General features: G+C 41.3%; 1 protein-coding gene across 2 annotated transcripts in view; it reads left to right on the forward strand.

Moving 5' to 3' along the window:
- Nucleotides 1–268: 268 nt before the first annotated feature.
- Nucleotides 269–20,832, forward strand: part of roraa (RAR-related orphan receptor A, paralog a) — a 236,531-nt gene continuing 215,967 nt past the window's right edge. For both annotated transcript variants that reach the window (XM_080437776.1, XM_080437777.1), the window contains exon 1: nucleotides 269–553. In XM_080437776.1, the coding sequence (XP_080293902.1) occupies nucleotides 394–553 (160 nt within the window). In that variant the 5' untranslated portion in view covers nucleotides 269–393. The remainder of the gene's footprint in view (nucleotides 554–20,832) is intronic.

Here is a 20,832-nt window from a genome sequence, read left to right on the forward strand (position 1 = left end):
AAAAATGTAAAAATCTAGAAATGTACCACGGACAAGGACAGGTCTTGCCACGGACACATGTGTCCGTGCGCGGACACATTGATGAGTCGATGACCCCTGCTTTCCATGTAAAAGTACCCATAGGGTCGATCGGCATGGATTACTAGCAGGCCTACATCCATTCATCGGCTATTGACAACCTCTCCCTTTTCCAGTGGCATGACTCGAGCTCTCACTAGCGCTGCTAGTGGACAATCAGACTCACACACCCACCTCAGACACACTCGCATTTCTCATTTCTTTAGTTCTACTCTAAAATAGATAGCAAAGACGTAGTCGCGGAGCTCACAAACCAAACAAGAATTAGTTTAATACAGTAGCGATTAGTTGAACAGTAAGATCCGAAAATTCAACATGGAGTCCCCTCCAGATCCAGCGAGCGACCCGGGCAACAGCGCCTCGGAGCCGGCTACCCCGGTCAGGGAAACCCCGGTAAACCTGGAGACGCTCCGAAATAAAGCGGACCAGCATCCAGCCCCGGTTCGCAGGCAGACCTGTTCAAGCACCAACAGAGGTAAGCAAGAGCACATTTCTCATTATACCAGAAATGTTTATTGATCACGGAATTTGATCAAACTTCAAAGCGGGATTAATTGCACCGCGATCGGAGCCTTATAATAAATATTCGCGTCTATCCAAGCAGCTGCACACACACACACACACACACACACACACACACACACACTGTCTGAAATCAATCAAGCTACAGGGACACACACATGTACAGTATTTTGTACCATCGCGGCTTTTTTTGCCTTGATGTCGCCGTGTTGTGTCGCCTGCATGGTTGTTCAAGCTCCACTGACAGCTCGGATCACTAGAGGGATGGTGCGGTCATACATGTCACATTCATTCCGAACGTGAGACAAATCTATTTCCCAAACAACTTAAATGAGTCGACAGATGCTTCACTTAAAGCCCTGACAGGCCAACCTGTGTGGCCCAAAACGCGTTATGCTCCAAAGTGTCAAAACAAGTGAACTTTTTGGAAACTGTTATACAGCGTATCGATTATTAGACCCGTTCTGCCTTTGAAGTGACGTTTTGGTAGCTGTCAGCTCACATGGGTCCGTATGTATGACAGAAATTATAGTCAACCTATTGGGGCAGGCAGACATATTATTGTTATGCCTGCGTTTGCAGCTGCAGCTGAAATGTGTTAAAGGAGTAGTTCACCCCAAATAAATGACTTATCAATTATACACCCCATGCATGAAGCCTTGAATTCATGGAGATTTTTGTTTGTTTTTGACGCATTAAAGCCAATAATTTAATGGTACTGAGTCTGACTGAGTTTCCTACTGACCAATGATCACATTATTGGCTTAGGAATGCGACAACAACTAAAAAAATCTCCATGAATTCAAGGCTTCATGGGGTGTGTAATTGATAGAAAATAAGTATCATATTTATTTTGGGTGAACTACTCCTTTAAAGCCGTGCAATATTGTTGCAGCAGCAGACGCAAGGGGCTTTGCATTGGCATTTATTGCGACGTGCACCTCCCGGACGTGCGTGGTGGTCAGACAGTAATAATAATGCCACAGGCCCTTAATGGTCAATTATTCCAGGGAAAAGTCTGAATTGACCACGTCTTGTTGTCTATAGTGACGCTCAGTTCATTTGACATGATCTGTCGACGTCCCGTCCATGTTGTACAGTAACAGACAGTATTTAACCACACCCCCTCCACACTGCTTCTCTGTGGTGTAAAGTAACTAAGTACAGTTTTATTTTTTACTTTACTGGAGTATTTCCAGTTTTGAGTACTTACATTTCTACTCCACTACATCTCAGAGGCAAATATTGTACTTTTTACTCCACTACAATTATTTGAAAACTTTAGTCACTAGTTACTTTGTGGATGTATTATTATTATTACAAAACATACATTAGGCTACCCACTTTCAGCCCTATATTAATTTCGGCCATTTGAAAATAGCCGAGCTACAAGCTCTAAGCGTCGCAATGCAATGCATTGTGAGCTTGTAGATCTGCTATTTTCAAAAGATTTGTATACATTTGAAAACTTGTCCGAAATGGGACATTCTGCATAATGAGTAGCATACTTCTATTTTTGGCACTTTAAGTACATTTTGATACCAATACTTTTGTAGTTCTACTTCTACAACATTTAAAATTCTGGACTTTTACTTGCAACAGAGTATTTCTACATTGCAGCATTGATACTTTTACTTAAGTAAAACATATGAGTACTTTTTCCACCACTGGTATTTAACCACACCCCCCTCTACACACTGCCTCTCTCTCCAGTAGAAGCAAAACAAAGCTCGTCCAAGTTCAAAAGAAACAACATGCCTCGGCCGAGTGTTGCACTGCTGCGTGCACGCGGTCAATCATCACACGAGCATTTATAGACGTGACAATTTGATTCATTTGCAAACTGCTGCGTGTGTGTGTGTGTGTGCGCGTGCGCGTCTCTGCGTGTGTGCGCGTGTGCCCGCGTCCTGTGCGGAAGAAGAGGTATATTTAGAGTGTGATATGGTGAATGTGGAATGTAAGCTGGTTATGTAACAGGTTTAGCCATAAACAGAGGCGGCTGCGCGCAGCTGAGAGCAAAAAAATCATTACAGATATCAGATATCAGATTTAACTTAAAATACGACTTAACTAATGTCCCCCCCCCAAAAAATAAAAATCACAAATCACAAAAAAAATATAAATAATAATAAATAATACCCCCTCCCCATTAAAAATCGGTTCCCCTCATTGGATGTATTGTATCTGGTGGTGGAACTGCTTTCACTTTTCACTGGGTTTGGTTTTAAGCTGCTGGTAGAGAAGGCAGCAACTTCTTATGTAATAGTGGGCAAAGACAGGTAGTTGGGAGGATGGGGGTGTTCCCGGACCTCATAGACTTCATAGTTTGATTTACTTTAAGAAGTCTGACTTTGAGACACTCCTAACCCGCTGACCCATATTCACCCCGACCCGTTTATGTGCACTGGATTAAAGTGCGTCTGGGAGAGAAAGACAGGAAAAAGAACGCCTTTGCTCTGTTATGTAATGCTTGCTGAACGAGGGGGGAAAAAATGAAACATGTTCAGTTGGAAAAACCTCTGTAACGACTCAGGTTCTCTGCATTTAATAGAAAGTTAGCTGTTTTAGCCCCTAAAGTTTTCTGAAATATTCTGTGAAGTTTTCAGCACTTCACATTATTGTGTTTTGTGTATTATTGTGTGAGTTTGTTTCTGTCCCTTTTCTGGCTTTCTAGCTTCAACAGTTAAGGTCCTTACACACCGGGGCGTTTTTTTCGTGCGAATAATACGCTTTTTTTAAAAACCTTATAAAGTCAATGCAAGCGTACATGGCGCGGAAAAGCGAAGCGAAAAAGCGTCTTTTAATTATTCGGAACGAGTCCGAATTTTGCGTATATTCGCACATTCGCCGGTGTGTAACCGCCTTTAATGTGTATGTTAACATGTTTAGGAAGTGCCATGTGATGTCTGTGTAACGTGTTGTGGCTTATTGTTTCATGTTCACAGACTCTTAAAATGGGATAGTATGTGTTACACATTACTGTATTTGCGTCTTACAGCTTTGCATAATTTGAAGTTAAGTTATATATCAGTAAATAAAACCTTTCACAGAGATGGGGAAATTATAAAATTCCAGCTGCCATATAGAAATTTGAATTAAATCTCTATATAAAGCATTCATGCAGGACTGCTTGTGTTCTATAAAAATGTAATTGCAACTGGTTTCTTCTTGCAGTGGTACGTAGTCGAATAGGATCAGAAGAAAACAAAAGTTAAATCCACAATAAAAAATGTGCTTGACTTGACTTATGGTCAAGCTTCCAAACTTGTAGACGTTTTCAGGATTACAGTGGTGTGTTCAGACTCTTGCTGTTTGGGTTAGCCGCAAAAACCAACATCTGAAATACAGCAGATACTTGCTGGAGTGCAGTTTGCTGGAGTGCAGTTTCCCTCCACGCCAGCTGCATTACACAGTAAAATCCTCAGTGTTCATTTAACTCCGAAAGAGTGTACAAATGGAACCAAACAGACCCGTACATTTGGTTATATTTGGAACACTATTTGGTTACATTTGGAACACCAAGGGTTTTACTGTGTAGACCAGTGGTTCTCAAACCTTTTCATGTTAATGACCCCCACATTTGATATGTATTTAGCTGCGGACCCCCATTTGAAAATATGTTGTGCCATGAGAGAAAATGTGTTTTTATTATTTTAGAAAATAGCAGATCTACAAACTCACAATGCGTCGCATCGAGACACGCTGTGAGCTTGTAGATTGGCTATTTACAAACAGCCGAAGTATAAAATAGGGTTAAAATGTTCCTCATTTTGCAAGGGACCCCCTGGAACCCCCTCAAGGACCCCTGGGGGTCCCCGGACCCCACTTTGAGACACTGCTGCAGACTTTTAGAGGATGCACATTCCTTATCATGTATGCAGAGCGTCTACTGTTTTAACCCTGAGCGTTAATACCCTAAGTAGAAAAGGCTTACTTCAGCAGAAGCGCTGCTGTAAGACTTGAGTGGGTCAGGCAACGGGCCTTGGAGGTCTGTTGATATCATTACTGGAAAGAAGAAAGGGTGCAAGTATTATTTTCATATTGCAAGATCCCTCCGTTCGCAAATTTGGAAACAATCAATATTAATGGCCTGGTTATGTAAGTTGACGGCCTCTGCAGAGGCTTGGCTGAAGCCTTAATATTGCACAGGGAAGCTCTGAAGCTGCATTGATTTGATAAGAACCACAGTGTCCAGGATCTTCTCAGATAACCTGAGATTGCCCCCACTCTGTGTGTGTGTGTGTGTGTGTGTGTGTGTGTGTGTGTGTGTGTGTGTGTGTGTGTGTGTGTGTGTGTGTGTGTGTGTGTGTGTGTGTGTGTGTGTGCAAACACGCGTGCATGCAGTTCCACTATTATTACTGTTAAATCCTGATCGAGTGTTAATTTAACTGAGAGTGAGAATGTAAAATTCATTCATAAAATCCATTTTTACATTCTAAAAGTTCAACTAACTCAAGATTTTGCAGTGTAATAATGCCAGTTGTAAATTTGCCTGCATTGAATGCTGAACCTCACAGTACAGGGTGTGAATGTACTGTAGTGATGTACAATGGTCTGTTTGTGTACAGTAGGTCCTTGTTCTACTGTGGTGTTGTTGGGCATGCTTGTTATACTCATTTACACAGCGTCTAACAAGTCATCTGAACAACATGTTCCTAGTAGATAAAGAGGGAGAACTGATGGCCAACCATATGAAACAAAGGGCTTTGATAGTGTATCATCGGGCATGTTAGATGAAATTATGTTGTTTGCTTTGAGCTGGAACATCGTGAAAGCTCTCTTCTGGTGGAGTGGAACATGGTTTCCTGTGGAGGAAAGTATTACAGTACATTGGGCTCATGAGTTACAACACATCAGTTACTGTAAATACTATCAAGGTTGCCCTGTCATACCATTTAGGCATTTTGTTGATTTATTTGTGTTACACTACTCTTAACTCTAATGTTTAATGAAGTTAATTAGACATAGGCATATAGGCTGCTGCTAGTCAGTACTTGCTTTATGGAAAGCATATCACACCATAAGGTACAGTTTTGGTAGTTGAGATCGGAAATTTGCTGATCAAAAAAATAAAAATGATAATAAGCCAAGGCAAAGCGTTTAACATTTTGGTGCATGCTTTTGTTTTTTTTTACTCATAAAGCAAAGTCTCTCCATTCCAAAGGTTCTGTTTGCACGGGGAGGAATAAGAGCTGTCTGCTGGAGTGGCAGCTTGTATTTAGCTGTGGCTGACAGAAGACGAATGGTGTGTGGGGAGGCAGAGGCCTTTAAACTAGGTTTTACACAAAGTCTCAGAAAGCCCAGAGCTGGCATGGAGCTCACACACCACTTTAGTGGACAGCAGCATTAGCGAGGCTCTGACATTTTCAAATACCTACAATAAATTATACTTTGTCATATGACAATGTTGCTTGCTGAAGGTTGAAAATGTGTTATTTTCGCCATTTGTTACAAATGTACGACAAAGTTTAAAGAGCACCCTAATCCAGGTGTAGGCTCAGCAGACATCATATCCATTCTGGACATTTTCTGCAGAGCAACTCCATGAGGTGCCGTCTCTTGCTTTCCTTCCTGGCAGGCTGCCCATGACATAATAATGGGTTTTGTTCCTCCCTGATTCTTAATCCTTAGATGTGGGCGAGGTGATATGTCACAAACTCGCTTGTTGATACCTGTCAGACAGCTGTATACTTTGTGTTAGCCCCAGGCCTAGGAGTTGTATCGTCAGAAGTACTGGTTTAGAATTAGCCTATTCAAAGTTAAGTCTCAGTAATTGACCTAATCACATATCCTTGAATGGGTACTACTTATTACATACAGTATGTATTGCATTGCATTCTATATTAGATTCAATAGTCCAGAGATTCAGTTGTTTAAACTAAAGGAACTTAACTTTATTACATTGACCCTGTATGTTTTATAGACTTAAAGGAGTAGTTCACCCAAAAAATTACTTATTTTCTATCAATTACATACACACCCCATGAAGCTTTGAATTCATGGCGATTTTTTTGTTTTTGCTGCATTCCTAAGCCAATAATCGCCTTCCTAAGCCAATAATTTGATGACTTCCGGTAGGAGACTTCACAAGTCCATATCTCCATGAATTCAAGGCTTCGTGGGGTGTGTAGTTGATAGAAAATATGTCATTTTTTGGGTGAACTAGTCCTTTAAAGGCTCTTAGTTAAGACTTCAGCATTGTTAGCTAAAATGTTATTTGCATGCTTCTGATTGTCAATGTCCTTGCGTTGTTATGAGTGTCAAAGGTCAATCTAACTTGTACCAGGCTTATTGGATGAACATGGTACATATTTTCTTAGTATTTGAAAACCTTTAAATGTAGCATTGGACAGTTATGGACTTAGTGCTTTGCCAGTTGTGTTGTTTGTTCAAATTGTACACTAAATTTAGTTCATATAGACAGAAATGGATCTAATACATTTTTAATTGTTGGTGAAATACTTAGGTCATATAGGTCACCAGGTGTGTACCAGCCATAACTTACTTTACAGTAGGTCACTAGAGTGTGTACTGGCCATAACTTACTGTAACTTCACTCTGGAATGTTCTCTTTTACAGTGTGATTTGTTTGCAGACCTTATTAATCCTGCAGGGTAAATTCTGTTGCTGCTTCACTCAGCTGATGGCTGCTCAGGTCATGATGAGCGCCCGGGGGGAGCAATTAGGGATTACTGGTAAGTGTCTGCTCAGGGACACTTTCTGGTTGCGAGAGGTGAACTGGTGACCGTCTGATTACCAGACGGCCTCTCTACCCACTAAGCTACGGCCGCCCCTAGTTTTACCCAGTTGAACATTGGGTAAATATAAACATCTGGATCTGGATCTGGATATATGTTTTTATCAAAGTTTACTTTACTGCTAAAAAATATATGTTTTACTGCCAGTGTAATCGTATTTGAATTATTATGGTGTGGAAAATGAAATTCAAGAATTCATAATGATTTGGGTCCATTCATTTTGTGAATTATATTATCAAGTTTATTGAGTGGTCAATTAAGTGTTTGCCCTAATTGTCTATACTGATTAAAACAGTATACTGTAGAGACATCAATCTTAACTTTGACAAAATCTGAAAGTTATTTTCTTGGGGGGCCGTTTATTTTGGAGTTTGAGTCACCGGTGGCTCAACTGGGGCTGGCAAGGAAGTTCTGTCTGGTGACAGGCACCAGATTTGATGTGAAATCTCCAGCTGTGAATGGTAGCTCAGATCTATGGCCCAATTACAGAAGATCAAATCTTAGATAGAAAAGTCTGAATAGTAATGAACGGAAATACTCCAGATGCATTATTGGAGAGTGTTAAAGGAGTCTAAATTTAACACGGTACACTGTGACCTAAGTACTGGTGCAGTGGTGCACCTACAGTAACGATGCCATGGCGCTACACTGCTTTATGAAGGGGGGTTCTCAGAAGAGGCGTGGTTAGAAAGGATAATAAAGATCACTAAGCTTGTGTCGCAATGTTCTAAAATAGTTTAAACCTATCTGTATGACCAAAGATACTCATAGTATTAAAAAAAAATCATCACTCCTCTGCCCTTGAAGAAAATCATACTTTTCTCCTTAAAAAATGCTGTCCCCCTTCCGGTTACGTTAGCTGGAAGCCTTTCAAGTGTGACACAGGCACATGACTCTTTTGCAGACTGCTTAACACTGACATATGTTGAACACAACCACTCTCAGAGAGTCTCACAGACGTTACGTGCATGTGCTGTATTTTAAAACAGCAAGAGCTGTGGTATTTGAACAACACTTAACTGTGGTTATTCATCTTGCTTACTGTAGGTTAAATGGCTCTCATGGTGGCTTCGTGTAAAGGCCTTCATGGTGTATGATGGCAGACTGAGACTTTGATGGAAATATATATGGCATTCTGTCACCCATTTTTAGTATGACTGGTTAAGGATATGGCACAGTAGAGGTAGTAGAGGGAGGCATGTTTCTTTGCCTACTGGTACTGTTGACGTAAACTGTGCCACATAGCCATTACAGTACTTACTTTATGAGATGTGTGAGTGTGACACATGGTTTTAGTAGTCAGTCTGTATTTCGTGGACAAGTATTGATTTGGCACTCTCCATACAGTGTATGGCTGCCATTACATCAACCTGATTCATATTTTCTAACGTTAATATTGCTATTTTGCTGTAATCGTAGTTTTCACATTAATGGGTTTTTTACCCCGAACGTTTCAGCACATCTTCAGTGGTGTTTCAGCAACGCACAGAGGACTGCTCAGTTTTATGGCTGCTAATGGAAAATTGGCCCTAAAAAACAAAGTATTGGGATAATGTTGAAAATGTTGATATTTTCCCTTTAACAAAGTGTTGCAATGTACTGTACAGTACAAAAATGCACAAACATACATTACAGGAGCATTACAGGTATTTATGTACCATCAGCAAAGTGTCCTTCAGATAAGTACATTTCAATTTCTGTTGCCTCTTATCTACACAACGCTTGCTTTTCATTTGCTCTTTTAATTCATTTTGTCGCATCTTCAATACGTTTTTAGTATTACATGCTCATCAAAGTTTATTTGTCACCTGAGAGAAACGGAAAACTTTTTGAGACGTGGCAAGATAAGACAGCTTGAAAATCAGTGTCATTTCAGTCAGTTTGATTATTTATATTGGGGTAACAAGCGAGACTTAATCTCATAAATAAAAAAGAGAAAGATACAGATCCGTCCCCTCCAGGTACGGCCGCTGCTTAATGGAATTAGCTCCACTCTCAGGCTTGACGCACTCTTCAAACACCCCTGGTGACTTCTGAGTGGAGTGCCGATTACAATCAGATACTATTTCCAGCCCTTGATTAAAATCTGGTGAGGTTGGACAGAATTTTTTAGAGTGCAGAACCAACTAATTATTAACATGGAAGACCATCTCTCCAGTCTTCTTTTGCCAATTACACAGGGCCAATGGACTGGAGTAGTTAAACAATACCCATATGTATTAATCATGTTGAATCACACCGTATGCAAAACTATTAGCTTGTTCTTATTTAAATAACTCGGAGCAGTCAGCGATGTATTGTCCAAGGACATATAGGTCCTTATTGACCTTCAAGCCAATCCATAATGACTGAGTTTGGATGCTATAAACACATGCTATGCTACTGTAGTATCTTGGCTAGAGCATTTCTAAAACCGCAGGCAATTTGTACGCGTTTAATAGCCTCACACCACTTTCTGTTTTTTGATGGACCATAACATTATAATCTTTGTTAAATAATGTAGCTCCTCATTCGTATTCTGCGGTCTGAGAGAGAACAATAATGAACACAACTCAAGCCACAGTTTTACTCATTAAATAATAGAAGATTATCAAAACTGTCCCTTCTTCATACTTCACAAAATCATTGTAATCAGCCTGTCAAAGACCATTCTATCCCATTGTTATTTTCAAAAAACAGATTCTGAATATGAATAAGCCACTAATGAATATTTGATTCTTGTGTGTGTGGATTGATTGCAGTAGGAGTCATATGAAGACAGAGCGTGTGCCAACATGGGGCTCAATCAATGCCGCTGCGCTCTGTTCTGGCACTGACTCTTTACCATGTATGGAGCACCAGTCACACTCTAGTTCATGGGCATACGTTTATCTGTCTTAATGATCAATATTTGCTACTTTATTTTCCTGATGTACTACTTGTGGAACTGATGATTAACACCATGCTGGGTTGTTAAAAGCCTATTTTTAAGTGACAGACGGAAATAGACATACAGAAATAGGAAGATGGAGGTCTTTGGTGGGTGTTGACAGTGGCATATCTAACAGAGCTTCCTCATACATTGTACAGTACCATGTGCTATCAGCAGGGTTCTTATGATCCAGCACGTAGTCCACATTTATCTATCAGGATTAATTACATATGGATATTAATAACCAAACTGAAAGTCCTTGCATTAAAAGCACTATATAAAACAAAATAGTGAAAGTCTATTTATTTGATCTGATCTTGTCAGGTGCAGGGCCTTCGGTCAAGCTCCCTCCTACTAATAATGAACTTACTTTAGTTGTTACAAAAGACATGGGTTACACCAGTAGTTTAGTTTGAGACCTAAAATATAAATTTGGTGTCTCCCCAGGACCCAAACTTACAATTATAATTATGAATTAACCACTTAAACCCTATTTTATAGTGAAAATAGACGATCTACAAGCTCACAACGCATTGCGATGTGAGGTTTTGAGAGCTTGTAGATTTAGATTTAATTTCTGGAATTCTTTAGATTATTTTTTGAAAATGTATGAAATTCTTTAGAAAAATAAAAGGAATGTTTTTTTGTGTAAAAATGTTGGATACAAAAAAAAAGCAACAACAAATTTGGTAGGAAACGTAAAAAAAAAACTGGGATATCCACTCGCGATCCATAAAAATGGGCCCGTGACCCAGAAATGGCCCACTGTTTAGAAAACACTGGGTTACACTATATTGAAGAATGTGACTACTTTAAAAATGTATCTGTATCCAGTGTCAAGTTTCAAACATACAGCATGAAAAATAGCACTTCGTTAGAATTTAAGAAAACGTAGCGCAGATCTGGTCACATGTAAACTTTCTCTGTCATACTCTTGCATAAATTCCTATCATTTAATTTGATGCATGCTGGTCTGAGCCACTGAAAGACAGTAAAATACAGTGTGTAATCAAGGAAACGAGTATGGCTTGAGATTCTCATTAGCTGCTGCTTGCTCCACTACCAATGTTTTGGGCTCTCTTAGCTGGCTCAGAGCCACAGTATCTTCTGAATGAGATACTTCATCTCTGTCAGGGGCAGGTGGAAATTTGCAGCACACTTTCTAATTGGACAAAGTGCCTTTCAAACTCTGAGCCATCATACGCAGATCAAATTATCAGGCAGACCAGGTGTCAACAGAGGTTCTTCATTAACTGCCCCCCCCCCTCCAATTTCTCTGCATCTCTGTGAGCATTTCATCTGTTAATCAACTCTCTTGTGCTCCTTCCCCTGCTGCCTCCCTGCCGCCTAGTCGCCCGAGGCCTAACATACAGATTTGTTTTACATGATCACTTGACTTGACTTGAACTTTAGTTTTTCTTCCTCTTCTTTTATTATTTTTTTTACTTTGGATAACTTCACATTTGGCTAATGTCACCTCTCAGCTGCATCAATGTTTAACTAGTCAAAATGATTATTCTCAAATACAATTTCAGTGCCAGATCCACTGACAGCTGTACTGCGTATTTACTTTGGCCTAGAGCTGTTGGTCTGAAGGCTGTATGGAAACAAATACAGAGAAATTAGCGGCTAATGACACTGCTCACAAACATTAGTAAAGCTGAAGAATGTGTCTGCAAGTGAAAGTTGGAACAGCAATGTCCCACTTTACATTTGCTAGTTTAACCACTTAAGCCCTATATACTTTGTCCGATGTTATGCGATGAATAGCAAAAATAGCCGATCTACAAGCTTACAACGTGACGTATTGTGTCCCGTTGTGAGCTTGTAGATCAGCTATTTTTGAAAATTAATGTAAATTTTGTTTCTTTCCGCCTAGAAGGACATGCCCAAAACAGGGACGCCAGTTGAAAGTGGTTAATGACTATTGCAATTACACTGAGTAACAAACAGAGTATCAATACATGTAACCAAATACCAAGCAAACACTGCCTCGGTTTAGCATATTAGGCGATGGCATATCTTGTCTCCACATCATCAGTGCAGATGTATTTCCCCGTGCTGATTTGATTCTGGGCAAAGGAGAGTGGACAGGAGAGATTGATGGCGGTGTCTCTAGTCAGACAGATAACACCTGATTCTGCCTGCAGGGGGTTAGTCTAGCATGCGCCTCCCCTGCACCCCCTGACGCACAGTAGACTGTGTTGAGGAGGTGAACCGTTCCTCCGCTCAATGCAAATTCAGGGCCACATTCAGCGATGATCCCAGGACAATTGTGCCAACGTTGCCCCGAGCACTCTGCACCACATGATCCATGCATCAGCCACACCTGGGAGAAACCCACACAGACATGAGGGTCATTTGTTTAACACAGGTGCATCATGTGTCTCAACACACTCAAACAAGCACGCACACACATGCACGCACGCGCACATGCACACGCACACGCACACACACACACACACACACACACACACACACACACGGTCGTGGTGGAAGCATATGCATGCATGCATGTGCGCATGCAGGCACACGCACACGCACACGCACACGCACACACACACACACACACACACACACACACACACACAAATAATTAGAATCTGTGTCCTGCTCACTTAGGTCTGCTTATGAACATATGGTTATACGCTCAAGGAAAGCATCGAAAATACAGAACCTTTTAGTATTGACCTGTTGTTCCATTCAGTGTTGTTCCATTCAGTGTTGCCTATCTTAGAACCTACATTTTTACATTTTCATGTCAAGGACCCCCAAATGTAATGTATTTGGCCACGGACCTCCATCTGAAAAGACTTTGCACCAGGGGCCCCCGATAGGAGAAGATTTATAAGTGGTGTTTGTTAAAATTATTTTTAGGGGGTTTCAAAATGTTTCAACAATAACAGATAAGCTCACAACATGTCACATGCAACGCGTTGTGAGCTTGTAGATCGGCTATTGAATAGCCAAAGTATAAAATAAGGTTAAAAGTGGTTAAACTGTTCCTTATTTTGCTGAGGGCCCAGGAACCCCCTCAAGAACCTCCGGGGTTCCCCGGAACCCACTTTGAGAACCACTGTGTTAGAGGATTTGACGGAAATGACAGAATTTGCTTTTTACTTTATTTATTTATTTAATCTAGATAAACTAGATTTGTAATTGAGCGTTGAGACAGATTTATTAAACAGTCATAATGGAAAAGAGCATTGTAACTGGCAAAATGTAGACAAACAGTAATTCTTGTTGAATAAACGCATTATTAATGAGACATTGCAAGAATTTCAGAAATTGTCCACGATTCATACTTTAAATAAGATTTAGTTAAAAACTAAAATTTTCAATGTTCCCAACATCTCATTCATTTTAACATATATATATATATATATTTGCTAATACTACTACAGTACAAGTATTTTATGAATTCAGTTTTTGTCATAGCATCACAGGATCAAAGTACTGCTAATCAATTGGACATGTATATAGATATTTCCTCTTTTATTCAATAATGAGGAGTGAAGCACAGGTTCTTGGCATGAGAAGCAGATGGTTGCAAGGCACGTGTATAATAGATCTCAATATTAACTGTAGAGCATGCTGGGAATGCTGGTGGATGGCACGGGGCAGAGTAAAAGAGAAGCAGTGACCTTCTGTCTCATCATTTACCCCCTCGTGCCCCCCACACCGCTCTCAAATTACTTTGTTTTAGCCAATTAAAGCGACCGGCTGGGCATCAAGCAGGCTGCCATTTTTCGCTCACCTGGACTCATGTGACATTATCGCTCTGTCATCGGGAGAGATGGGCATCGGCGGGGAATCTCCAGCATGGCAGAGTGCCGCCTCGGACGCCTCTGTGCTCACCGAGATTGATGCAATGATCCTCTCACTCCGCTCAGCTTCCAGTGTTAACGGCTGCAGCTAACTTTCCAGTAGGCCCTACAAATCTTCAGGGTAAATTGAACTCTGAGAGTGTACTATTGGAACCAAACGGACCCATAACTCTCTTGAGAGTGTACAAATGACTAAATGAACACTGCACATTTTACAGTGTGGTAATCACTGGGCGAAATTATCCATTGGTTATATTAAGCATGATATTTCCCCTCTCTGGTATAAGAATTGATCAGCTTCTACTGTAGGTGTGCGATCGATCTATTGTCCTTAAGCTGCCTTGTCGCTGATCAAGATACCATATGCTGTGGAACTGTTTGTTTCTCCAAATCCTTTAATGGCTCAATAACAGAGAGAATGGCGGCAGACACAGACAATACCATGGCATAGGATGAGTGAAGGACTTGGGGGGTTGGGGAAATGTGTGTGTGTGTGTGTGTGTGTGTGTGTGTGTGTGGGGGGTGGGTGGGGGGGGGGGGCGTGGTGGTTAACAGCCATACGGGCACAGATTATGTGCTTGAAGGGGCTGAGCCCGGTGCCAGCAGTGACAGTTGGGTTGGGAATTGAGCGTGCCTGGGCTGCGTGGCTCGACTCTGCTAGGAAACACCACTGGGTCCCGGGCTCATCTCTGTAGTCCTCTCTGCCTCCCTCCCTCCTCCCACAGAGGCACGGCGGCCAGCCGTTCACGCCGCCACCCCGCCGGGGGACCGGACGGGCCCCTGCTCCCGCTTGATGAGCACTCACTAATGGCTGCGTTCTTTGAAAGCCGCCGGGCCCCGTTTGAGGAGGAGTGTCTTTCTACTTCCCTCCAGCTCAGGCTTGGCCGCGCTTTCCGTCAGGCTGCCCGGCTTTGCTGTCCTGCCCACACAACGGTCCGCCAAGGGGCTGAAACGTCTGTCGTTTGTTTTACTTTTCAAATAAAAGTTGACGATTTACCAATAAAAGCAAAAAATAGCCATTTGATGATGTCTGCGGGCATATGGGGGAAGCATTGTTACAGCAGCAACATAGTTTGCGGTATGTCAGCCTGGAAATAACTAAAGCGATTTGTTGCAGCCTTTTAACTTTTTTTGTACCTTACTGTGTGCATCTTCTGTGGAATGATAAGATAAGGAGAATATACCAAAACTTCTATGTAACAGTCAAGCATGAGTGGAAAAAACGAAATCCAGGCGATTGAATGTAATGTTAATTGTGAATTTAAAGGTTCTGTAAGTGATATATTTTTTTGTTCTAACAAAAAGTGAATTGTTCAAAAGTTAAAGCTCTATATTCTGATCTAATCATAGTGTTTTTTCAGTAACAGGGGTCTCCCCGTCTCTCCAGCTCCTTACTGAACAGAAAATACATTTTCAGGTGGGTCACCAATTTCATCCAGGAGAGACAACCCATTTATCAGTTTAATTGTTTAATTTATTTACTGTTCCACTTTTTTGTGTGTGCTAATTTGTTTGTTTCACCACTTCCAATTTCACTAGGTTATCCTGTAGCGTGCATGAGTTCTCTCTCTTGACTGGATGAAATTGGTATCCTGACCTGGAAATGTATTTCTGTTTCTTAAAGCACTGGAGAGATGGGGAGACCCCCCCCTGTTACTGAACAAACACTCTATATAGCAGTGATTGTTATTGGAATATAGCTATTTAACAACCAAACAGTTCATTCATGTTTGAATCGTAAAGTAGTTTGGCTGAGTTCACTGAGATTGCCTTTGCTCAGCTGACTCACGTTCTTTATCAGTGTTGGTAAACAGTTACCAAAGAGCACTATGATGTCACAGAAATGACTATTTCATAATAGCTCTCTCTCATTCATGTTACTGTACATATGAGAAGAACATACAGTTTGCAGTTCTCTGGACTAGAAGGACTATACTAGAAAGTTCAAGTGTTCTGCTGCAGAAACAGGATCACTGCAAAGGTAAAAATAAGCAGCTGCCTTTTACATCAGACCCGCTTTACCGTTTGCAAATTTGTTCAAGGGCTGTTTCTTCCATACAGTAGGTCGTAAATATACGTGAAATTATCAGCATTAAACAGACTTGAAATAATAAAACTAAAACTTAGCAGAAAAGAATCGACAATTGAGTAACAAGCCATTGTCGTGTTGTTAAAAGCTGTTGGGCGTCTTCATAAAAGAAATCTAATCGACAGTATCAATAAGTAAAACGATGTATCTTTGTAACTTTATTTTGGAGATGAAGATGTTCAGTAGGTGGGTCAGCCATCCTGCCTGTCTGGCTGGTACCCTTGACCGCTCGCCTTTCCGTCTCTTAAGTCCAACTTCAGTAGGAGGCTTTTAACCCCAGAGGGAGCCGCTGTTCCTCCTGCCCTCCTCCTCCTCCTCCTTACTGGCATACCAGTCTACTGCTTCTGGAGACTCTATTAGGAAGTTGGAGGCGTCCTTGGAAGTCTCCTCTCTCTAACTTCCCCTGTCTTCACCCAACACTGCCCCCCCCCCCCCCCTCTCTCTCTCTCTCGCTCACTCTCTCTTTCACGTGCACTCTTTTTTCCCCCCACTTGAAACTAGGGCGGAGGTCAGAATGGTGAATTTGATATAAGAGCCGATGTGCTTCCATGGAACACCTTGTCAGCTCAAAACAATAGGTTTGCTGGAACTGTTATGCCGCATAAAGAATGTTCGCATATTCCCAGAGAAATGTCCTCCGCTGGTCATTCCCAAAAGAGATGGGAACATTTGTCTGCATACATTTTAACCGGTTCTGGACCGTCAGAAATTGGAGGTTGAAAGGAAATGAATTCATTCAACGTGTGAGGAACCATAAGTTGTTTCACCTGGGGAAGATGGAAAAAAAGGCAATCCAATTTGCATGTTAGCCCCTTTATCCTTGTAATATTTTATTTGGTTATTAAATTTCAGACTTCAATGCTGCATGTCTGTCTGAAGCAGCAGGCTGGCACTCGCTGCGCTCTATGCAGCTCCAGCCTTGATGCAGATTTAAACATCATGCGCTACTAACCCTATTGCGTAACATTGCAGTTCCTAGGCCGAAACATAAAGCCTGGGAAAGAAGTAACAGATGTTAGCCGTTGCATAATATGAAGAAAGAGGCGACCGGCTGTGATGTTGTACAGTGGAGTGATCAAAAGGTTTTAATTTGAGCTGACCTCCGTGTCTCAGTGGTATCCCTCAGGCTGCCTCTTGGTGGGAGCTGACAAAACAAGAGAGTCTCATCACTGCCCAGGTCTGAGGAAGAATGGACGCCAGGGCCAGTAGGCTGCATTAGTATCCTGTCTCCTGCAAGACTTCTAATGCTGTAGTCAAGTAAATGAGCATAGACCATGTCAATAAATCTTGCCCTGTGGCTGTTTTTATTTATTATTTCTGAAACGTAGACAATACCCATTTGCATTTCTGAACACAATCTGCATGCATGTTGCGTGTGTTAATAATAATAATAATACCTTTGTTCATTTTCACTGACTGTTAAAGATCTCTCACCAGTGAGCCTTTCCAGACAGTCCTCATCTCAAATTAAATTCACTTGGATATGACATTTTAATTGGAACACTATTCCCATTAATTGGACAAATTAGTAGAATGTCTGCTGGGGAAAGGTTTGTCTCCGGGAGAGATGATTTGGAATTCACAACTTAAGAATAAAAAATCAGCTACAACTACTCTGCCTTTGTTTCATTTGCGTGGCAGCTAGTTTGTGGCAGTGTGTGCGCGTCGGCAGCCAGCGTTGGTGCTCGTGGTCTCAGCGGCACTCAGGGCTCACATTGTCTTCATTAAAAACGATTAAGGAATAGGTCAATTTAGTTTGCTTGGCTGGCTGGAGCTGTGCGTTTCCTCTTATGAAATGTCTTTGTCTTCATCTGTGAGGCTTTGTGGGGTTGGTTAGTCAAGCAGCAAAGATGAGCTGTCATTGTTTTATACGTGTTTGATTAAATGTGTTGTGTGTGTGTGTGTGTGTGTGTGTGTGTGTGTGTGTGTGTGTGTGTGTTGGTTCTGTGTGACTGTGTGTTTGGTGCTTGTAAGGCCCATTCTCTGTTACAGTATCCTGTCTGGACTGATGAATTGCTGTCTGATTAGCAATGAAGAGCAGCATTGTCCCTGCAGCTCAAACTAACTGTGAGCAATTAACTATGGTTAAAGAAATTAAAACAATAAAGACCTCAGAATTTGTGCTGTGGATTTCACAAACGTGTGTGGAGACAGAGAAAGATGCAACAAAAAAAAAAGATTCCAGCCAATGCACAGTGCATTGGCTGGTGCAGTACTAAGAGTGCAGTACTAAGAGCAATATTGATAACTTGTGATTTTACCAATAAAAGTTGTTCCAAGTCAGTGGTTCTCGAGGTCCTGTGACCCCGGACCCCCAGTCCTTGAGAGGATTCCAGGGGGCTCCCCAGCTAAACTAGTTGATAAAGCATCAAAGTCAGTTTAACACCTTAACATCTACAGTATACATCTACTGTAGTTGAGCCAATCTACAATCAGAATCATCTTTATTGTCACATCACAGCTTTACAGGTGTACAAGCTCACAAATTTGGAATATTTTTGAAACATTTTAGGAACACACATTTTTTATGGGGGTTAATGTCACAAAATCTTTTCAGATGGGACTCCACGGCCAATAAAATCAAATTAATTGAGATGGACCATTCTGAGAACCACTGTTCCAAGTACTGCAATTGTGGCTGGAATCCCCTTCATCCTATTCCGACACCAGTGCTATTTCAATGCACCTTACGAGTAGGAGAAGTTGTGCCAAAACCCATACTCAACTACAGAGAAAGACACCCCAGACAAAACAGAATATACTGTAGTAGTTCCAACTGGTTGCAATTTGTTCATCAAATGATTTACGACCCATAGTGTTGTTCTGTCGTATGAATTAGTTGAGGGGTGTTACTTGTTTGCGGTGAATACCTCAAAATTAAATGGTCAAACATGCCTTTTGAATTGGTGTCCAGTCCAGGGTGAAAGTTGACACTCAACTCTGCATAAAAACGTGAATGAACGTTGGCCACCTGTCGGTTGATGTCGACAGGCAATAATACAGTATGAGTTTAGAATAAAATGGTCCCCGGTGGGAGCAGGTGTAGATAACTGATGTCCATATTATGTAATCTTATTACAAAGGAAATGGTGTAACTTGCCTTATGTCTGCTAGACAAAGTGTTCAGCTCAGGCCAATCAATTACTAGTAGAACATTGTGTATACCATCATTGTTCTGTGGTGTTAAACAGATGTGTACGTTGACAGGAGACAGCGAATCTGTTCCGCATTGGGAGCCCTTTTCGAGATTCCTTGTCGTGTTCCACGCCATCGAGATCATGTGGTTTCTGGGCTACCAGAACATTGTGTGTCAACAGCAGACACTGTGAGCTCCTGTGACTCTGGCTGTGTGGTGTGTTGTTGCGTTGTTTTGTGAGCAGCTTGAGGCTTGAAAAGAAATCACAGTACAGTTTTGAAGTGCTGCCATCATTTATTCAGTGGAGCTTTTAAATGAAGTATGACTCTTGACCAACCTTATTCCTCACACAGACGCGCTTATTCCTCAGTAACTACCATACAGATGAACCCTGGAACATCTTCCTAAAATGTTGCTTGTGTTGCGCTTGGGTACTGCCCACATGACACCAAATACCATAGCAGGAGAGACAACAGAGAGATATATTCAGGATACCAGCTAGTTAGGATTGATAGTTAGGAACCAAATGGACCCTTATTTGGTTCCATTTGTGCAGTCTCAGAGCTAAACAACACTGACGATTTTGTAGATTGGGGTCCCAGAGATTTTAATGAAATTGTCAAATGAGAGTCTGTGGTTTAATGCAGTGTTTGTCAAATGGGGGTACCCGTATCCCTATGGGTACATGGAGGTACTACAGGAGATATGTGAGAGCAAGTGGAAAATGTATATGAAGAATACATTTTACGGTTATGTTTAATGATAAAGCATTGACAAGCTTTGTGTGAACCTGCTGATCTGCAAGGTGTTAAACCAACTTATCAAAAACCTGATAAGCACAACTGTTGCAATACATTATTTGAACAGTTGTCCAGTTGTGTCACTTGGAGCATGTTCACTTGAAATGTCATGGCCACAGTTTAAAAAAAATCTGCTCATGATGAGGCACTAACTCTTTAACTCAAATTTCTAAATTATAATGTTATATTCTTCAAAAGTTGGGTTATCTATTATTCATAGCACCATGTGCTTGTTATGATTTTCTCTAGCAGTTTCATAAGAAAATGTTGTAGTTCCGAAATCTGGTACTGAAGCCACACAAGTTTGAGAACCACTGGCCTAATACACCATTGGTTCTCAAAGTTGGGTCCGGGGCCTCCCAGGGGTCCTTGGCGGGGTACCAGGGGGTCCCCAGCTAAATAAGTTGATATAGCATCACAATCATTTTAACCACGTGGCACCGAATGCCACGCTATGAGCTTGTAGATCTGCTATTTTTGAGAAATCTTGACAATTTGTGCAAATCTTTGAATATATATATACAATTTTAAAGCCAACATTTTTTACTTAAATCTTTGCTTCTGGGGGTCCCTGGAACAAAATATTTTGAGATGGGGGTCCGTGGCCAAATACATATAATTTTGGGGGTCCTTGACATGAAAAAGGTTGAGAACCACTGTAATACATAATGGGGGTCCTTGAAATTCAAAAGGTTGAGAATCACTGTTGTA

The sequence above is a fragment of the Gymnoscopelus braueri genome (genome assembly GCF_963280865.1).
Source record: "Gymnoscopelus braueri genome assembly, chromosome: 9".
NCBI lineage: Eukaryota > Metazoa > Chordata > Actinopteri > Myctophiformes > Myctophidae > Gymnoscopelus > Gymnoscopelus braueri.